This window comes from Pyrus communis, chromosome 12 (assembly GCF_963583255.1).
Source record: "Pyrus communis chromosome 12, drPyrComm1.1, whole genome shotgun sequence".
Lineage (NCBI taxonomy): Eukaryota > Viridiplantae > Streptophyta > Magnoliopsida > Rosales > Rosaceae > Pyrus > Pyrus communis.
In genome coordinates, this window is record NC_084814.1 from 15,604,878 (window position 1) to 15,621,558 (window position 16,681).

At 36.7% G+C, this 16,681-nt stretch overlaps 2 protein-coding genes and 1 non-coding gene across 4 annotated transcripts; 1 reads left to right on the plus strand and 2 right to left on the minus strand.

Moving 5' to 3' along the window:
• Positions 1 to 5,549: 5,549 nt before the first annotated feature.
• Positions 5,550 to 10,115, plus strand: LOC137711237 (uncharacterized). Of its 2 annotated transcripts, XM_068450465.1 has the most exons (3): positions 5,550 to 5,679; positions 6,021 to 6,140; positions 6,717 to 10,115. In XM_068450465.1, the coding sequence occupies exon 3, from the start codon at positions 6,786 to 6,788 to the stop codon at positions 9,780 to 9,782; it is 2,997 nt and encodes a 998-aa protein (XP_068306566.1). In that variant the 5' UTR covers positions 5,550 to 5,679; positions 6,021 to 6,140; positions 6,717 to 6,785; the 3' UTR covers positions 9,783 to 10,115. The 2 variants fall into 2 exon arrangements, with proteins under 2 accessions (XP_068306566.1, XP_068306565.1); XM_068450464.1 differs by lacking the exon at positions 5,550 to 5,679 and having other exon boundaries at positions 5,919 to 6,140.
• Positions 10,116 to 12,152: 2,037 nt separating this feature from the next.
• Positions 12,153 to 12,224, minus strand: TRNAT-UGU (transfer RNA threonine (anticodon UGU)). The gene has a single exon. It is a non-coding gene; the product is annotated as a tRNA-Thr (tRNA).
• Positions 12,225 to 13,898: 1,674 nt separating this feature from the next.
• LOC137710917 (ubiquitin-conjugating enzyme E2-23 kDa-like) lies at positions 13,899 to 16,447 on the minus strand. The gene is made up of 6 exons (XM_068450077.1): positions 16,318 to 16,447; positions 16,130 to 16,209; positions 15,509 to 15,623; positions 15,308 to 15,360; positions 15,036 to 15,164; positions 13,899 to 14,198 (listed from the first exon to the last, which is right to left on the minus strand). The coding sequence occupies exons 1-6, from the start codon at positions 16,359 to 16,361 to the stop codon at positions 14,068 to 14,070; spliced, it is 552 nt and encodes a 183-aa protein (XP_068306178.1). The 5' UTR covers positions 16,362 to 16,447; the 3' UTR covers positions 13,899 to 14,067.
• Between the last annotated feature and the right edge of the window lie 234 nt (positions 16,448 to 16,681).

The following is a 16,681-nucleotide window of genomic DNA, read 5'->3' on the forward strand; positions in this document are numbered from 1 at the left end:
TAATACTTGTCAATATTTGCTACAATAATTTGTAGCCATCAACTACCATTTAATCTTGTATCTCGAATATGATACATATGAGTGTAATTACTATTTGGATTTATAGTGAATTTTGATACTTTCATCATATATTAGCTTCACTCTATTCTGAATAGACTATCACATTAATAAAACAACTTGTATACAGGGCATGTTTGAAATATTTTTAAAACAAACAATAGTGTTTTCAGATCACTAAAAACGCTTATGACAATGTGCAGTATAAAAAATTAAAAAAAAGTGCTTCTACTTCAAAAAAAATAAAAATAAAAAATAAAAAACAGAAACACTTGAAGTGCTTTCTATAAGTAAGACATATTGTGTGCTTCTTTCAAGAAGCACTTGCATTTTTCTAAAAAAAAATCAATGTACTCCAAATAAGCGTTTTTTTAGTAGAAATGCTTTTTAAAAGAGTATTTTCAAACAAGTTCATGATCCATCGTTTGTCTTCACAGGTCAAAGGAAGAATTTCACATGCTTTAAAATGTAGACCACTATTCCATACCTAGTTGGCTGCATGCTTTATAATATGCTACACTCATTGGATCCCACTTAGTCAAACAAACTCGATGTGAATAATGTGACCCTCAAAAAACACCTAGGTGTTCCTTTTGAGGGATCCTTTTGTTCCCACTTCTTGCATAAAGTTTGAACCTATATACAAATATATGTGTGTGTGTGTGTATGTATTCATAGTGAACCACCTTCCTCATATGTGTGCTGAATTAACTAACGTTGAAAGAGATACGACCATTTTTGTTTGTAATTACTTCAAAATTATAAAACACAACTGCATAATAATTTCAAAATAATAATAAAAAAAACTTATATATTAATAGACGTTAAGGGATCATTTGATGCCTAAGATCGGAACAAATTTGATAACTCATGAAATTCCTGGTATTTTAAAAGTATAGTTGAATGATTTTTCATTTTTTGGAGTACATCTAAAAGTTAATTACTCATTGACAAACAACTTAACATTTGGCTGCTGAAAATTCAGCGGCCACCCCTTATTTTTATGCAATAAGATTTGAACATGTGTTCTATAAAACGGAGTAAAGCCATACTTCCAAATATATGATTATATAATAAAGGTTTTGTCAATCTAGCTACCAACCATTGGAATAGTATTATATCCCTCTTTCAGAAAACTTGTAATGTGTTCACAAGCTGTCTACAAGTGTGGGCAAATGTGATTGGACTCATGGGGTACTTCAGTTGTGGATTTGTGTTCAACCCCATTTCAAAGTTTAAATTTGTAATATTATTATTATTATTTTCTTAGGGAGAGTGATACAATCCAAGCCATTGATTGCATAGAGAATAATGAGTTGGAACAGATCATAGCTCTCCATTCGTGTGTGGTGGTAATGGTATCACATGGAAGCATGTGCTCTCAAGAAGAGCAGCAAAAGAGTGTTTTGGACTGAAGTCGAAAGAGCCAAATCCACTGATTTTAAGTCAACTGACAAGTCTTTTAATGGGTGGTTAAACATGTTTATATTAATACATTATTAACGATTTCATGGGAAATTTGGTGTAAATTAATAGGTTTTTTTTTTTTTTTAAAAAAAAAAGCAGAAGATTAGTTGATGATTTTGATATGACAGTCTACTCTTCTGGGGGTCAGAAGATTCATAAATGCATTCTAGCCTATCCTTGACCACTATCGTGTAATTCACCAATGCTAGAAATCAAACTCAAAACATGCACATATTTTAGCTTGAAAATTATTACCAAAAGATTTGTAGTGTGTATTGTAAATGGAATTAAAAGACGTGAATGCTATCTATAAAAAAGAAGCACTTCAATTTTCATATGCAATTACCTCCCAACTTTAATTTTCAGGGATTGTGAGCGCAGAGTAAATGAATCAATTACCTTCAATTTTGACAAACCATGCAAATTGATATATGTGTTTTCACTCAACACTTACTAAATCAAAGTCAATCTTAGACACCAACAAAACTTTTATTATAACAGTTTCGAACTTTTCTCATTCCCTTAAATAATAATAATAATAATAATAATAATAATAATAATAATTAGATACCAACCGGAATGGAGACTATAATTAATCAAAGGAAAGTAGTTCTTTGGCCTCCCCTTTCCCCCGTGACCCAAACAACAAACTCTAACTAAAACTCCTCCAAACATCGGCCTCTTTCAGATTGGGGTTGGTGACAGCCTTTTTTGCTCACTATTATTTAGTATGGTGTATGCTCACCATCCTATTTATCATCGTTAGATGAATTTGAATTTTGAGATTTGTGCTTATCCACTACACAAATCTCGAAATTCAAATTGATTTAACGATGATAAATAGGATGGTGAACATACACCACACTAAATGGTCCCTTTACTCTTTCTCTTCACCGCCTCCCTTCCCCATCTATCTATCCACTATTTTGTGAGCAACCTTCCATGCTTTAATGGAGTGTCATTCCCAAATTCATTTATACGCTCTCTTTTTAGGATAGATTTGTGGGTTTGAGTCGGGCTTGTAGATGTGGTGGGTCGAAATCCCTTTCTACCCGTTTTTTTTATTTTTTTGTGGCCGCGCGCCCCCTGACATTTTAGTGGTTAAGCCGTCTTTCTTGCTTCATATTCGAGTCAAAGCCATCCCCCCAAGGGGCACAGTTGCATATCTAGCTTAATTCAGTGATGGTTGCAGATCCATTGACAGATCTGTTATCGAATCGCCTTTCATGGCCAAATACGTGACGGAGACACTTTAATTGGGTCATGGCTGGCGCAAATCCGGTTGCAGAGGGCCGGGGTTTGTGCACCCTGCTTTGTAGTTGTGGAGATGAGTCGATGATGATTTCCTTCTCGGTTTAGTTGTATTTTGTGTTCGTGTTTGTGTATGTATGTGCCGCCTAGCGGTTTGTGTGGCCTCGCATATTTGTCATAGCTTTGTGTGTCTCTAAGTTTTGGGTGTGCCACCACTGATCTATTGTGGCAAATCTAAACCAATGATTCTTGTGTTGCTTTGCTCATTTTGGTTGCCATATAGGGGTTAATTAAGTTCCTTGTGCATGCATTCTCTCCAGACTGAGGATTTGGTCACTAAAGAAGATGTCCTCAGTTGGCACCCTTCTTGTAATTGTATTGTAATCGTATTTTTCGTATCAACAAAAATTATCATTATTGCTTCTCCAACAGTTTAGGAAAAAAAGGCAAGTAAACGTTTTTCTTCGTATTTGATCTTCAACCGTTTGGGGAAAAAAAACCACAGTACATTACAAATCAAACAAAAATAGCACCCATTTTCTCTTCTCTTGAACAGAAACAATAATCAAGATTTACCATTTGAATCAAAACCCAAGATTTGGTCCATCCTTGTACTATAAAGTTGGCCATATGACATACTTATTCCAAAACAGACAATCTAGCACACACCACAAATCAAAGGAAGGACATCTTTTGGAACTATGTGCATGTGCTTGCAGTTGTGCAATTGCACCCGACATTGATAACGATAATGATATAGATCTTTATCAAATTAGCAATAAAATCAAACCGCTTTCTTTCTTTTTGGTAAAAAAACCTAGCCCTAATCTTCTTTTGTTCAAATGAAGGCTCATATGCATATATTGCTACATTTACTGGTTGTAAAAATATAAATTTGCCCAAGCTATTAGGGTTAGCCCAGTATTGAGGGCTTGAGCCTAATTTTATAGACAGGTAGTCAATTATTGTTACTCTGGTTAAGTAGACTGACCGGTTGAATTAGACTAGAGTTTCGTGATTCAAACTCTCTAACAGAAAGTAAGATAAATTTTTTCCCTATTTAGCTATTGGTATCGGTATTTTGAACAAAAATTCGAAATAACCACTTATATACATCAAACATAAGTTTTTCCTCTTCTCTTTTTGGACAAACATTAACTCTCTATCCCAACGTCATTTCTCTTACACTTTTCTTTTTCCTCTTCTTCTTGAATTTCCTTAGTTTTGATTGCATATATGTTTAGTTTTGATTGCATATATGTAGGTCTTAAAATTAGTTATAGAGTTGGCTTGGATTCACAAATAATCATAAATCAGGCTAAACAAGTGGCATTTTTAAGGCTCACAATGTGCTAGTAATAATGTGGTTCAAATTTGTCTTTGATGAGAATCGAACCTAAGACCTCTCACTTACAAGTGAATAGAAATATCACTAGACCGTAACAGGTGACCTTTCATTATTTCAAAATATAATCGGGAATTGTTATTAGCATTCCAAAATTCTCATTTAGCATTCCAAAATTCTCATTTAGCACTCCAAACTTTGTATATTTAGAAAGAAAAATACACTTGTGAAAAGTGCCAAATGAGATTTTTGGAGTGCCAATAATAGTTATCATATCATCCATATTAAATTCTTTTAAGTGACTCTAAAGTACATTATTTCAAAATATCATCCACATCGAAAGTATTGCTTTACTTATTACATTTTATTTCTTTTAGAATCATATAGTCTTGTTCTACATTTTCTTATTATTTTCTTTTTCCACACATCACTTTTTGGTTATGATAAATCTTCTTGATACATTCAATTACTTCATCATAACAACTATTGTATAATTAGTTTGAGTTAATTATGTTTTTATGAGCTTACTATTTGGTCAGTTGACTGGTTTTACAATAGTGAAAAAATTATACGTACTTAACAGAACAAGTGTTAACAACCTAATTTATAAAAGCCTCATTCGAGTTTGATCAACGCTAAAAAAATTAGGGTTTAGGTTGTAAAATTAAGAGAGAGTGTCTCTTAACCCATGAATTTCACAACTAAAATATCTTCGAATCAAATCAACTTCAGCCAAATGTCCAAGACTCGTAGTGCCATCTGAAACCTTAAACATAAAAACATATAAACAGTATTTTAATCTTGTTGCAAAAGCATGTAAATAGTCTAAAATTAGCTTGTTCTTGTTCAAATGACCTGATTTTATAACAGTGGCAAGATCAAAACTAACGGAACAAGTTAATTGTTAACGAACAAATATAACCAAATCTTACCCACTTTCACACTAATTAAAGCTTTTTAAATTTGGTGTGCAAAATACTGAGATTTTAAACTGTAAAACTAAAATCTTTATAGTATCTCAGAAACTCAACGAGTGTAATTTTACAACTAAAATATCTTTGAATTAAATTGACTTGAGTCAAGCATCCAAACACTAGATCCCATATCAAAACCTTAAAAAAAATAAAAAAAATAAAAAAAATCCTATACAATTTTAAGCATCTAAATAGAGAAATTTATACAAAGGTTGTCTAAAAATAAAAAACCTTTTAAAACAAAAAGCTACAAATGTGAATCCGAAACCCCAAAACAGAGTGGATTTCTCTGATAAAATTTTCACAGCAAGAAAACGGGGGAACATGGAGCCCACCAGGCATATCTCGTCAGATCTCTTCTTCTGGGCCCCATATATTTTCCTCACTCCAACGGTGTTCCATTCCCTTCTGACCACTTCCTCAGTACCTCAGACACCCAGTGACTTTTAGAGAGAGAGAGAGAGAAAGAGAGAGAGAGATAAAGTTTAGTTAGGCATTGAAAGGAGCGAGTCGAACAGTTGCAGAGTCAGAAGAAAGAAAGAAAGGCTCTCAGATTTTTCAATTTTTTTTTAAATCTTCGAAGAGGTAAAACCAAACCCAATACTCAGCTTTCATTTTTCTTATGAAAATTTTTCACTTTGTTCTTAACTTCAAATTTTTGGGATGAAAAATTTTAAAAAATGGTGTGTCTGGAAATCTTAAATGTCAATTATTTCAATCCCACGGTCACAGTGATTGCATTTGTCAAAACTTTCTCTTCCGAGTGAAAAGTCTTGACCTATGGCCTAAAGATACTTTCCCCTTCCCTGTTTTGGCCTTTTGGGCAATTATATATTTCCATGTTTCAGTCTTCCTTTCTCTCTCTCTACACCTCTGCTTCCTTTCTCTACACCACTGGTTTAAACTTCATTGTGTATATTTTTCAGAGATTTGGGTTGCTCAAATTTGGACTTTTTTGGGGTCCTCATTCATTTCAGCCAACTGGGTTCTTCGATTTGAGGACAAAAGATGGATTCTTTGCCTCCTTGTTCTAGATTTGAGTCATGGTAAGTGTTCGTATCTGAATTTTTAAGTTTTATCATTTTCTACTGATTTCTGTGTTATTATTTTTTGCATTTAAGTGTTGCATTGGATCTGTATTGCTTCAAAATGTCATCTTCTTTCAGTGTTGTTAAAATTTCGTTTCTTCGATTTCAGTAAGTGGGTTTGTTTCAAATTTCAAATGGGTTATTTGGAAGCATAAATTTAAAATTTGTCTAAGTTTTTGGCTGCCATTATTTTTCTTGTGCGCCTATATATTTTTGGAATCCATTGAAACTGTATATCCTCTACTGCATCGCTTGAATGTGTTTCTTGTGTTCTTCTCTCTTGGTTCCGATCACGAACAACGTTGTTTTGCTGTGTTAAGGCATATATACTGCTATCCTAGTCCTTTCCCTAGTTGTTTGAAGAGTGAACTTTTGTAGTTCCATTTGTCTGTTGCTGTCGAATATCGGAATACGTATACTGTTCTTACAGTGTTCTAGAATGCTTTTCTTAATTTCTCGATTGCTAAACCCGATTAATTTGGAAAGATGGATTTGGAATTCTACAACTGATTGAAGATGTGCCTTCCATTTCAGAGTGGTGTTTTACATCTTATGCGACTGCGCTGAATGTGAGTCATTGGGAAAGTGGGAAAGTTTGTAGATATGGATATGGGAGATGATAGCTCCAGGTTCTGTTCCTTACCGGCTACCACTTCGAGGAATATGTCAACCTCATCTTCGGCATTCTTTTCAGCAAATCAGTCGCCTTTCTTTTCCCCAAGATCGCCATCTTGTCAACTATCCGAATCAACGAGGTCCGATGCTCCATGTGACAGCATGGTTTTAAGTACAGATCCCCTTAGTTCCAGCTCTGGAATTCCAGACCTTGAATCTCTAGCAAACATCAGATATAAATTGGCAAACTTATCACCGGCCCCAGCTGCATCAGTTTCAGGCGATTTTGAGAAGTTTGATCGCGTGTCTTCCTCAACAGCCATTTCTAACAGTATTCTATCTAGTCAGAGCCATGCCCGGGCATATGATTATTCTGGGCAAAAAGAGAGGCAGAGAAAGCATGGGAGAAACTATGGAGCCTCGTATACAACAGGTCCAGCTTCAATGACATCTAATAGACTGAGGAGCTGTGATATTTTCATAGGTTTGCATGGCCGTAAACCTTCTTTGCTGAGGTTTGCTAATTGGCTCCGAGTTGAGTTGGAAGTTCAGGGGATGAGTTGCTTTGTATCTGATAGAGCTCGATGTAGGAACTCCCGCAACCATGGAATTGTTGAGAGGGCCATGGATGTTTCTTCTTTTGGGATTGTCATCTTAACAAGGAAGTCATTCCGAAATCCATACACCATCGAGGAACTGCGATTTTTCGCTAGCAAGAAGAACTTGGTCCCAATATTCTTTGATTTGAGTCCAGGTGATTGCCTTGTCAGGGATATCGTTGAGAAGAGAGGAGAGCTGTGGGAAAAACATGGGGGAGAATTATGGATTTTGTATGGAGGGCTTGAGAAGGAGTGGAAAGAAGCTCTTCATAGCCTCTCTCGGGTGGATGAGTGGAAATTGGAGGCTCAGGATGGTAACTGGAGAGATTGTATATTAAGGGCTGTCACATTATTAGCAATTAGATTAGGGAGGAGAAGTGTTGTAGATCGGTTAAACAAGTGGAGAGAGGTGGTGGATAAAGAGGAGTTCCCTTTCCCTCGAAATGAGAACTTTGTTGGCAGGAAAAAGGAACTGTCTGAGCTGGAATTCATACTTTTTGGTGATGTCAGTGGAGATGCAGAAAGAGATTATTTTGAGCTTAAGGCTAGGCCTAGACGAAAGAACTTGACAATTGGGTGGGGTAGGAGCAGTTCATTTGATGAAAGGCGAAGGGAACGAAAACTGGAGAGTGGAAGCAGAAAGGGAAAAGAACCAGTTGTGTGGAAGGAATCAGAGAAAGAGATTGAGTTGCAAAGCACAGAAAATCCTCAGAGACAATCAAAGCCAAAAAGTGGTGGAAGATATTCAAGGAGGAAAAGATCAATGAAGGTTGTGTATGGAAAGGGGATTGCTTGTGTGTCTGGGGACTCGGGAATTGGCAAGACGGAACTTCTTCTTGAATTTGCTTACAGACATCACCAGAGGTACAAGATGGTTTTATGGATAGGAGGGGAGAGTAGGTATATTAGGCAAAACTATTTGAATCTCTGGTCGTTTCTAGAAGTTGATGTAGGGGTTGAAAATTGCTTTGACAAAAACAGAATCAAAAGCTTTGAAGAACAGGAAGAGGCAGCCATAGCTAGAGTACGCAGAGAACTCATGAGAAACATGCCATTTTTGGTAGTGATTGACAACTTAGAAAGTGAAAAGGATTGGTGGGACCATAAACTTGTAATGGATCTTCTTCCCCGTTTTGGCGGTGATACACACATAATAATATCCACATGCCTTCCTTCTTTGATGAATTTGGAGCCTTTGAAACTCTCATTCTTATCCGGGGCTGAGGCAATGTCGCTTATGCGGGGTAGTGTAAAAGAATACACAGAAAATGAAGAATTGGATGCTTTACGCGCTATTGAGGAGAAAGTGGGACGCTCAACCTTGGGACTTTCTATTGTAGGTGCAATATTGTCCGAGCTGCCCATACTTCCAAGTAAGCTGTTGGAGACAACTAGTAGAATGCCCTTAAAAGAATTTTCATGGAGTTGCAGGGAGACTAATTCGTTGAGGCGGCATACTTTCCTTCTGCAACTCTTCGAGGTGTGTTTCTCAATTTTTGATCATGCAGATGGACCAAGGAGCTTGGCAACGAGAATGGTCCAGGCAAGTACTTGGTTTGCACCTGCCTCAATTCCAGTTTCTTTGTTGGCCCAAGCTGCTCACAAAATACCAGAAAAGCATCAAGGGACGTGGTTATGGAGAAAGCTGATGAATTCTCTAACTTGTGGCTTTACTTCATCATACACCAAAAAATCAGAAGCAGAAGCGACTTCCCTGTTGTTAAGGTTTAACATTGCTAGAAGCAGCACCAAGCAAGACCATGTTCATTTCCATGAACTCATCAAGCTTTATGCTCGCATGAGAGTAGTCACCGGAGTTGCACAAGCGATGGTTCAAGCTGTCATCACTCGTGGATCGATATCTCAACACTCGGAACATATCTGGGCAGCCTGTTTCTTGATATTTGGATTCGGGCATGACCCTGCAGTCGTTGAACTTAAGGTGTCGGACCTGCTGTACCTTGTCAAGGAAGTGGTGTTGCCTCATGCAATCCGGACCTTCATAACATTCTCTCGTTGCAATGCTGCCCTAGAACTCCTCCGCCTATGCACCAACGCCCTGGAAGCAGCAGACCAAGCGTTCGTAACCCCAGTCGAGAAGTGGCTCGATAAATCTCTTTGTTGGAGGCCGATCCAGACTAATGCTCAGCTGAATCCTTACCTTTGGCAGGAGCTCGCGCTATCAAGAGCCACAGTGCTAGAAACTAGGGCAAAGCTGATGCTAAGAGGGGGACAATTCGACATAGCAGATGATCTAATTAGGAAGGCGCTTTTTATCAGAACTTCAATTTGTGGCGAAGATCACCAAGACACCGTAGCTGCTCGTGAAACTCTTGGCAAAATCACCAGGCTTCTTGCAAATGTTCGTATTCATACTTCACCATAGATCTCATAGTTTTTGGAAGCAGATTTTATTGTAGCATTTATAGAGTCTGAAATAAAACAGTTGTATACCCCATTCCCATAGAATTTCCATACCAATTTTTAGTCTGAAAGAGATTCCATATTGTAAGTAAAAACTGTAACGCGCCTTCAGAGTTTTTGACGGATTGTTGGATGATGACTTGCTGGAAACAGTCATCTCCATTCGTTTATGGTGTTGCTATACAGAATTTGTGAGCAACTCCAGTTAGGTAAGGCAGTGTTCTCGTTCCTTTGCATTGAGTTCGATGCTCCACTAATTAGAGTAATTTAGAAGAGACAGGTTTTAGATTATGGAAGGATGCAACATTGTTGTATCTGACCATACTTGTCTTTCATTGCTCTTATGATGAAGATCGTTTACATTTACGTCTGAAGTTTCGTAATCGAATCTCTCTCCCGTATGTCGCTTGTATCTAACTCGCAACTTTTTTTCCGCTTTAAGTTTCCGACTTTAACAAAATAATGAGTTTTATTCCCGCTCTAAAAACAGTTATGAAAAATTGGACTAGAGTTTAGTTCATATATTTGTCGGTGAACAATTAGTTTATTTTTTGTCGAAACACAAATAAATGGTCTGACAATATGTAAGAAACGAACAATTTTTGTCAAAGGCTGAGACGAGTAATGCGTAGTTGTCAGCAATCCATCCGTCCATCACATCCATCTTCTCTGTTGGAGTGTATGATTGACTGATACAAGTGGGACCCGGTTTGTAAGTGTACTTTTTACTTAAATGTTTTGACGTGACACCTTCTGCACTTTCTTCCAAAACATTATATTATAATCTGGATAATTTAAAGAGAAAATAAGAGTAGCAATAACAATGTTTTTAATAAGGTTAATATCAGTTTACTATCCTTAACTTTCGTGGTTTTCAACATTTAGTACATGAAGTTTTTTCGTTTCAGAATCATACCTAAAGTGTTAACTTTGGTATAGTCTCATACATCCGTTAATCTGGCAGATAAGTCTTCTGTTAACTGATGACATGATGCCCACGTGGATACTGACTAGGCGCCATGTGTCAATAAAGGTCTCATGTGGATATTAAAAATTAAAAATTAAACATTAAAAAAATAAAAAATTACAAAAGAAAAAGTTTGTCTTCTTCCTCAACAAAACTCGCCCGATCCTCGGCACCCACCCAAGTCGCCGCCGCCACCGTCGCCCCATCCCTGGTCGACCCGCCCCACCTCCTCCAGGTGTGCACCATTCTCTACTAGCAACAGAACTCGCCCAAGTCACGTCTCCACTCAAACCTCAACTCCTCTGCCTTCCAACTCACCCATGAGTTCTTCCTTCAGGTCTGCAACTCCTTCCCCCTTTCATGGCAGCCTGTCTACCTCTTCTTCTGATACACTCAGTCCCACCACCCCGATTTCACCCACACCGCCGTCTCCTAGCAATATATATTTATGGGTTATCAAAACCTAATAACTTCACAAACCAAGTTTGGAATAAAAAAAAAATTCTAAGGAAAAGAGATTAAAAATGGAAAACTTTGAATATTATTAAAAAAAACCCAACAATTTTGTTCAAGAAAAATAGAAAGATAGGAAAAAATCTTTACCTTCCATAACATTGAAGTGTGTTTTGGATCAGATGAGAGAATCAAGTTGTTAAATCCAAATTTCTAAGTGGATATGTGTGAATTTTGTAAGTTATTTACAAGTTGAGGTCGGTGTTATTTCTTATCGTTGGCGAAGTGAATTTTGTAACGGGAAGAGTCGCAGAAGGTGGGATAGAGATGAAGGAGGGGGACCTGGGTTCTTTGTGGAGGAAGGTGTTGTTGGTGGAGCCGTTGCTGATCTCGGTCTTCTTGGATTCGGGTTCGTTGGGGAGTTTGGGTGTGGTGTGTGGGTGAAAATGGTGGTTTAGGGAGTTTGGGAGTGGGTTGTCGGGAGGAGAAGTGGGTGTGGGATATAGTTGGCTAGAGAAGATAGCGGTGACAAGGTGGAGGATACTTCGGAGAAGATGGAGGTGGGTGGGACGCGGAGGAGAGAAGGGAGGGAGATCGAACTCTTCCTCTTGGAGGAAGACGATTGGGCCTAGATTTTTAAAATTTTAATTTTTTTTTTTAAATATCCACGTGGCCATATTGACATGTGACTTCATGTCATTTACACATGTAGGTGTCACGTCACCAGTTAACGGTTGATTTAACAGCAACCCTAACGGATATATGAAATTGTTCCAAAATTATGACTTCATGTACCACAATTATAACTTCATGTACCACTCTGGGATAAAAAAAACTTGATGTATTAAACCCTATTTAATGAAAAAAAATAAAATTTTAAATTAAAAATAAAGAAGGAAAAAGATGAAAAAGTGCCCTCACGCAGGATCGAACTACGGACCTTCAGTTTACAAGACTGACGCTCTACCACTGAGCTATAAGGGCTAATTGGTGATGTAAAGGTCATTTTGTATATTTAAATGTTAAATTTGAGCTAATGTTAATCGTTGAGTTTTTCTCTTCGACCTCCCCCTTATGTTGAGTTTTTTAATTGATAGACTTTCACGAATTTAATAGACTTTCACATATTCATAAAATTCTAGACTTTTAATGATATACGTTTGTGGAAAAAAAATGAGTTAAATAATAGACTTTTGCACAATTCTAGAGAGTTCAATGTTAGAATCCTGTGGATTGTCATAAACTTTTTAATTACCAATTTATTATTAAGTATTATTTTTTAATTTTCATTATTGAAATTGTGAATTGGTGATCATGACCATGACAAAGTGGTCTTATGAGGTGGTGGTGGCAACGATGGTGGTGATTGTGGTGGCGGGGTGATGCTTGGGTGGTAGAGGAGTAGGGATGGGGGAAATGGTTATGGTGGTGGTTGAGGTGGCGGTCATGGTGATGATGTTTTAGTTGGGGGTCATAGTAGGGGTGTCAATGATGCTCATGGAAATGATTATGGTGGAAGTGGTGGCTGCGGGGGTGGAGGAGATGGTCATATGGTAAGGTGGTGGTGGAAGTCATGATAATGATAATCATTGCATTATGGTAGATGATGGAGTATATCAACATAGAATTGAAAAAAATGAATCCAGAAAAATCCCAAGGGAAAAGTTGGATTTGCTATGACACAAAAAAACTTACTATAAAAACACTCAAAGTCCGTCAAAATCCATTGCTTTTTAAAATCCTTTAAAGCAAGTGAATTTTAAAAACACCTGAATTTTTGTATAAAAAGTCATAAATAAATACCACAAGATTTCTATAGACTTTTTAGAAGTCATAAAAGTCTTTGTTCAATACATGGTGACTTTTGTGGACTCCTTAAAAGTCTATGTTGAATACACTTGGATTTGAAAGTCAAGCAAAATCCGACAAACTCTATATACAATACACCCTTTTAGTCTAGATTAGAGGAGTTCACTCAGTCTACTTTTATTTCATGGAAATTAAAATGGAATTAACTTGGCTCCTCAATAGATGAGAAGGAGTTCCTCATCACAATACTTTGTGACTAAGTCAATGTTTATGATCGGAATTATTCATATTATAAATCACTCTTTAAAAATCATCTCAGCAACAAATAAATAAAATATGAGATTATTTATTCATCTTGTATAAAAACAAATGGTCGGATTTGGCAGACACATTGAACCGTCTATTTGCTATAGCTAATTTAACTTAACGACCTTTATTTTCAATTGATTTTTTCACATATGATCTTTACAAAGTGATTTATAATATGAACAATTTCAATCATAAGCACAATATTTTGTGAATCGACCACAAAGTGTTTTGAAGAGGAACTCCTCAACCTTAAAGGAGCCAAGCATTCCTCAACCTAAGTTTCTAATGCATCGTTCGAATCTATGTTCACAGTTCACCGTTCGCATCCAACCAACTCTTCATCTAGTGATATTTTTCTTCCGAATATTGGATGAGCTCCAAGTTCAAATACTCACCCGATTGATCTAGCGGTACTTTCTTTCTATCATTGGTGTTTATGCAGAGAATTCAAGCATAAGAGACCCGAACGTACTGGTCGCATATGCATAATGATGCATATGGAGTAGAATATAAGCTCTTCCACTCCCAACACTAAATGAATATCCAAAACAATAAATCATAGTCGATTAATTTACACAACCTCCACGAACAGCAATGAAACAAGGGCAGGGTTTTTTACCACGAGCCCCTAGTTTTTTTGGGTTTAATTTCCATTTAAGCAGAACATAATGATGTACAACAGATGATAAATTTGGCCAGCGTTATATACCTATGGATCGGCTTGGCCTGCGACTGCATCATCCCCGGAGTCATACTCATCTTCGCTCAGCTCCTCATCACTTGATTGCTCCTCTGGGGCACCCCCTACGTCTTCCGCCTTTGCATATTTCTCACAATACTCTGTAAATTTCAAAGAATAATCAGCAAAACATCCACAAACAATGATCCTAAACAGAATGATGCGGTGAAATAGGGTCAGGCCATTGGTCCAGTTTATGTAGAGATGTTGAAAGCAGTGATACTATGAATTATATTTGGTTCTGCGAGCTCATCACCCTCTGAACCGACAGAATTGAATTACAATTTTCCCAAAATCTTTCCAATGCATTTTCCTATTAGGCGTAGTTATGGATTGTACCCTTAATCCTTTGGGGAAAGTCCTCTAATCCATTTAACTGTAACTATAGAATGGACAGTAATGTCTGATTTCCAAAGTAGAAAATATATGTGAGGCATAGAAGTTTCAAAAGCCTACACTTAATATAGCTAAACTTTACTAGTTGCACATGACTTAATATTCAAAGGAATTGAAAGCTTCGGACAAAGTACTAGCGGTGTCATTTGACATCTGGAGTTGTTAAAAAGCTAGATTAAAAGGCCACCCACCCCCCAAGTCTTGAACTACACAATGATTTGGAACTCAAGTAGACCTTGAAGCCTCAAATCTTTTCCACCTAATTCGACTACCGAGAGTTAAATTTCATAACACTTTAAACCAATTTAAATGTTCAACTAAACCAACAACAAAAACTATATATTTAAACATCACAGGTTGAGGACCTTCGAACACTTTCTCAAATACTGTCGGGTTAAGATTTCAAAATTCTATGGCTCCTACAGCAAAGGCAGTATATGTGAACAATGAAAAGAAGAAACTAAAAGGAAGTTCAAGTATGTCAGGAAACACATATAAGAGACAACCAATATATACTCAATTTACAAAAGCTGCATTACTACCTTTTACTCTTTGATCATAAGCAGTGCGATTGCGCATCATCAAAGCAGCAGCTTCTCCATTCAATGGATCCGATGGGTTGGGATATAAAAGAAGTTGAGGCAGAAACACTTCAAATACATTAACCAGGTCTGAACATAGTTAAGAAAGAAAAGAGGTAAATCCTCATCTCGCCAAGGTAGCAAAACTGGTTATAAAAGTATAACTACATGGTACAAGTCTCCAGATAAACCGTATCAATTTTACAGGTACAAGAAAACATGTATAGGCCTACCAAACATGGGGCTCCAAGTTTGGTTGATAACATCTAAACAAACTGATCCTGACCTGGAACTCAAAAAAGCACCATTAGCCAGACTTAAGTACAAGCTTTGCACTATGTTCAAGTTTTACAAACAATTCCATAATTTATTAGAAGGTAAAATACAACTAAAACAAAGCTAAAGTACTGAATTTTCAGCATCTTTCCACTCACATTTCATCAACATTTGGGTGGTAAATTTTGTTGACAAAGCCGATAGATGGAGATTTGTAAGGATAAGCATCCGGTAACTCCACCCTTATCCTCCAGACACCTTCTTGATACGGACCTGCCACATTCCGTTCAAAATAAAATAAAATAAAATAAAATAAAATAAAAAAATTCCCACTTCATTCAATATCCATATTACCCAGAAGAAAAAGTACCTATAAACTTCCTCCTGTTGAAGAAAAACACTAAACAAAAACTTGCAGCCCCACTTATGCACAAGCAGTAAATCGAAATCTATGTCGAAATTCTGAAATCACACCCTAATCTAAATTGATACAATTTTAAAATCACTTTAATCCATGGCCAAATCAGTAAATTCGGATAACTTTAAGTAAGTTCCCACTACTATAATAATTCAGAGAGAACATAAAAAAAAGAAGAAAAACAGATAAATCCAAAAACCCAAAACAACTTGCACATGATCAACACAAAAGAACACATCTTTGCATAAAATGGATAAAACCCACCAAAAATATCACCAAAAATAGCTGAAATTTAAATAAGAACACACAAAGATTAAAAAAAATGAAAAAAAAAACCATGTTATGGGTTCGAATGATTTACTCTCTTTGGGGCCTTTGAAATCCACATAAAACTCTTGCATGCCGTCATTGATCATCTCCACCTTGTAATCACTCATCATCCTGGTTCATACCAACCAAAACAAAATAGAACAAACGAGAAATTAAATAATCATAATTAGAAAAAAAATAAAAAAGTAACAATATTTATACAAATAAGAGAAATTATACAGTTTCATCAAATCCATCTCACGGCGTTTGCTTGGGGAAGACATTTTTTGTGGTTCGGTCGGGTTTTTTGGGGTGAGAGAGAGAGAGGCTGAGAGAGATTTTGAGAGCTTTCTGCAACAAAAATAATAAATTGAGACAAAAATTGAGAGAGACACGACTGAAATATATATACGTGTTCAGAAAAGTCGGCTACTTTGCAATGATGGTCCAGTAAATTTCTTGAGTTACCGCTAGATTTCCAAAGGCCCACAGTAGGTTCCAGAACTAAAGTAAAAAAGAAAAGGAAAAGAAAAGAGGACAGAGAGAGTAATTACAAGAGTATAGGGTAAATTCCTCTTTTGACAAAGTGGTCAAATAGTAAGTA

What these genes read in the sequence shown, in the direction of transcription:
- LOC137711237 (XM_068450465.1), top strand. Translation starts at nt 6,786, where the DNA reads ATGGATATGGGAGATGATAGCTCCAGGTTCTGTTCCTTACCGGCTACC.
- LOC137710917 (XM_068450077.1), bottom strand. Translation starts at nt 16,361, where the DNA reads ATGTCTTCCCCAAGCAAACGCCGTGAGATGGATTTGATGAAACT. An exon ending in GAGATGGATTTGATGAAACT is followed by an intron (nt 16,210 to 16,317) that starts GTATAATTTCTC and finishes GGTATGAACCAG; the next exon opens with GATGATGAGTGATTACAAGG. An exon ending in CACCCAAATGTTGATGAAAT is followed by an intron (nt 15,361 to 15,508) that starts GTGAGTGGAAAG and finishes TTTGAGTTCCAG; the next exon opens with GTCAGGATCAGTTTGTTTAG.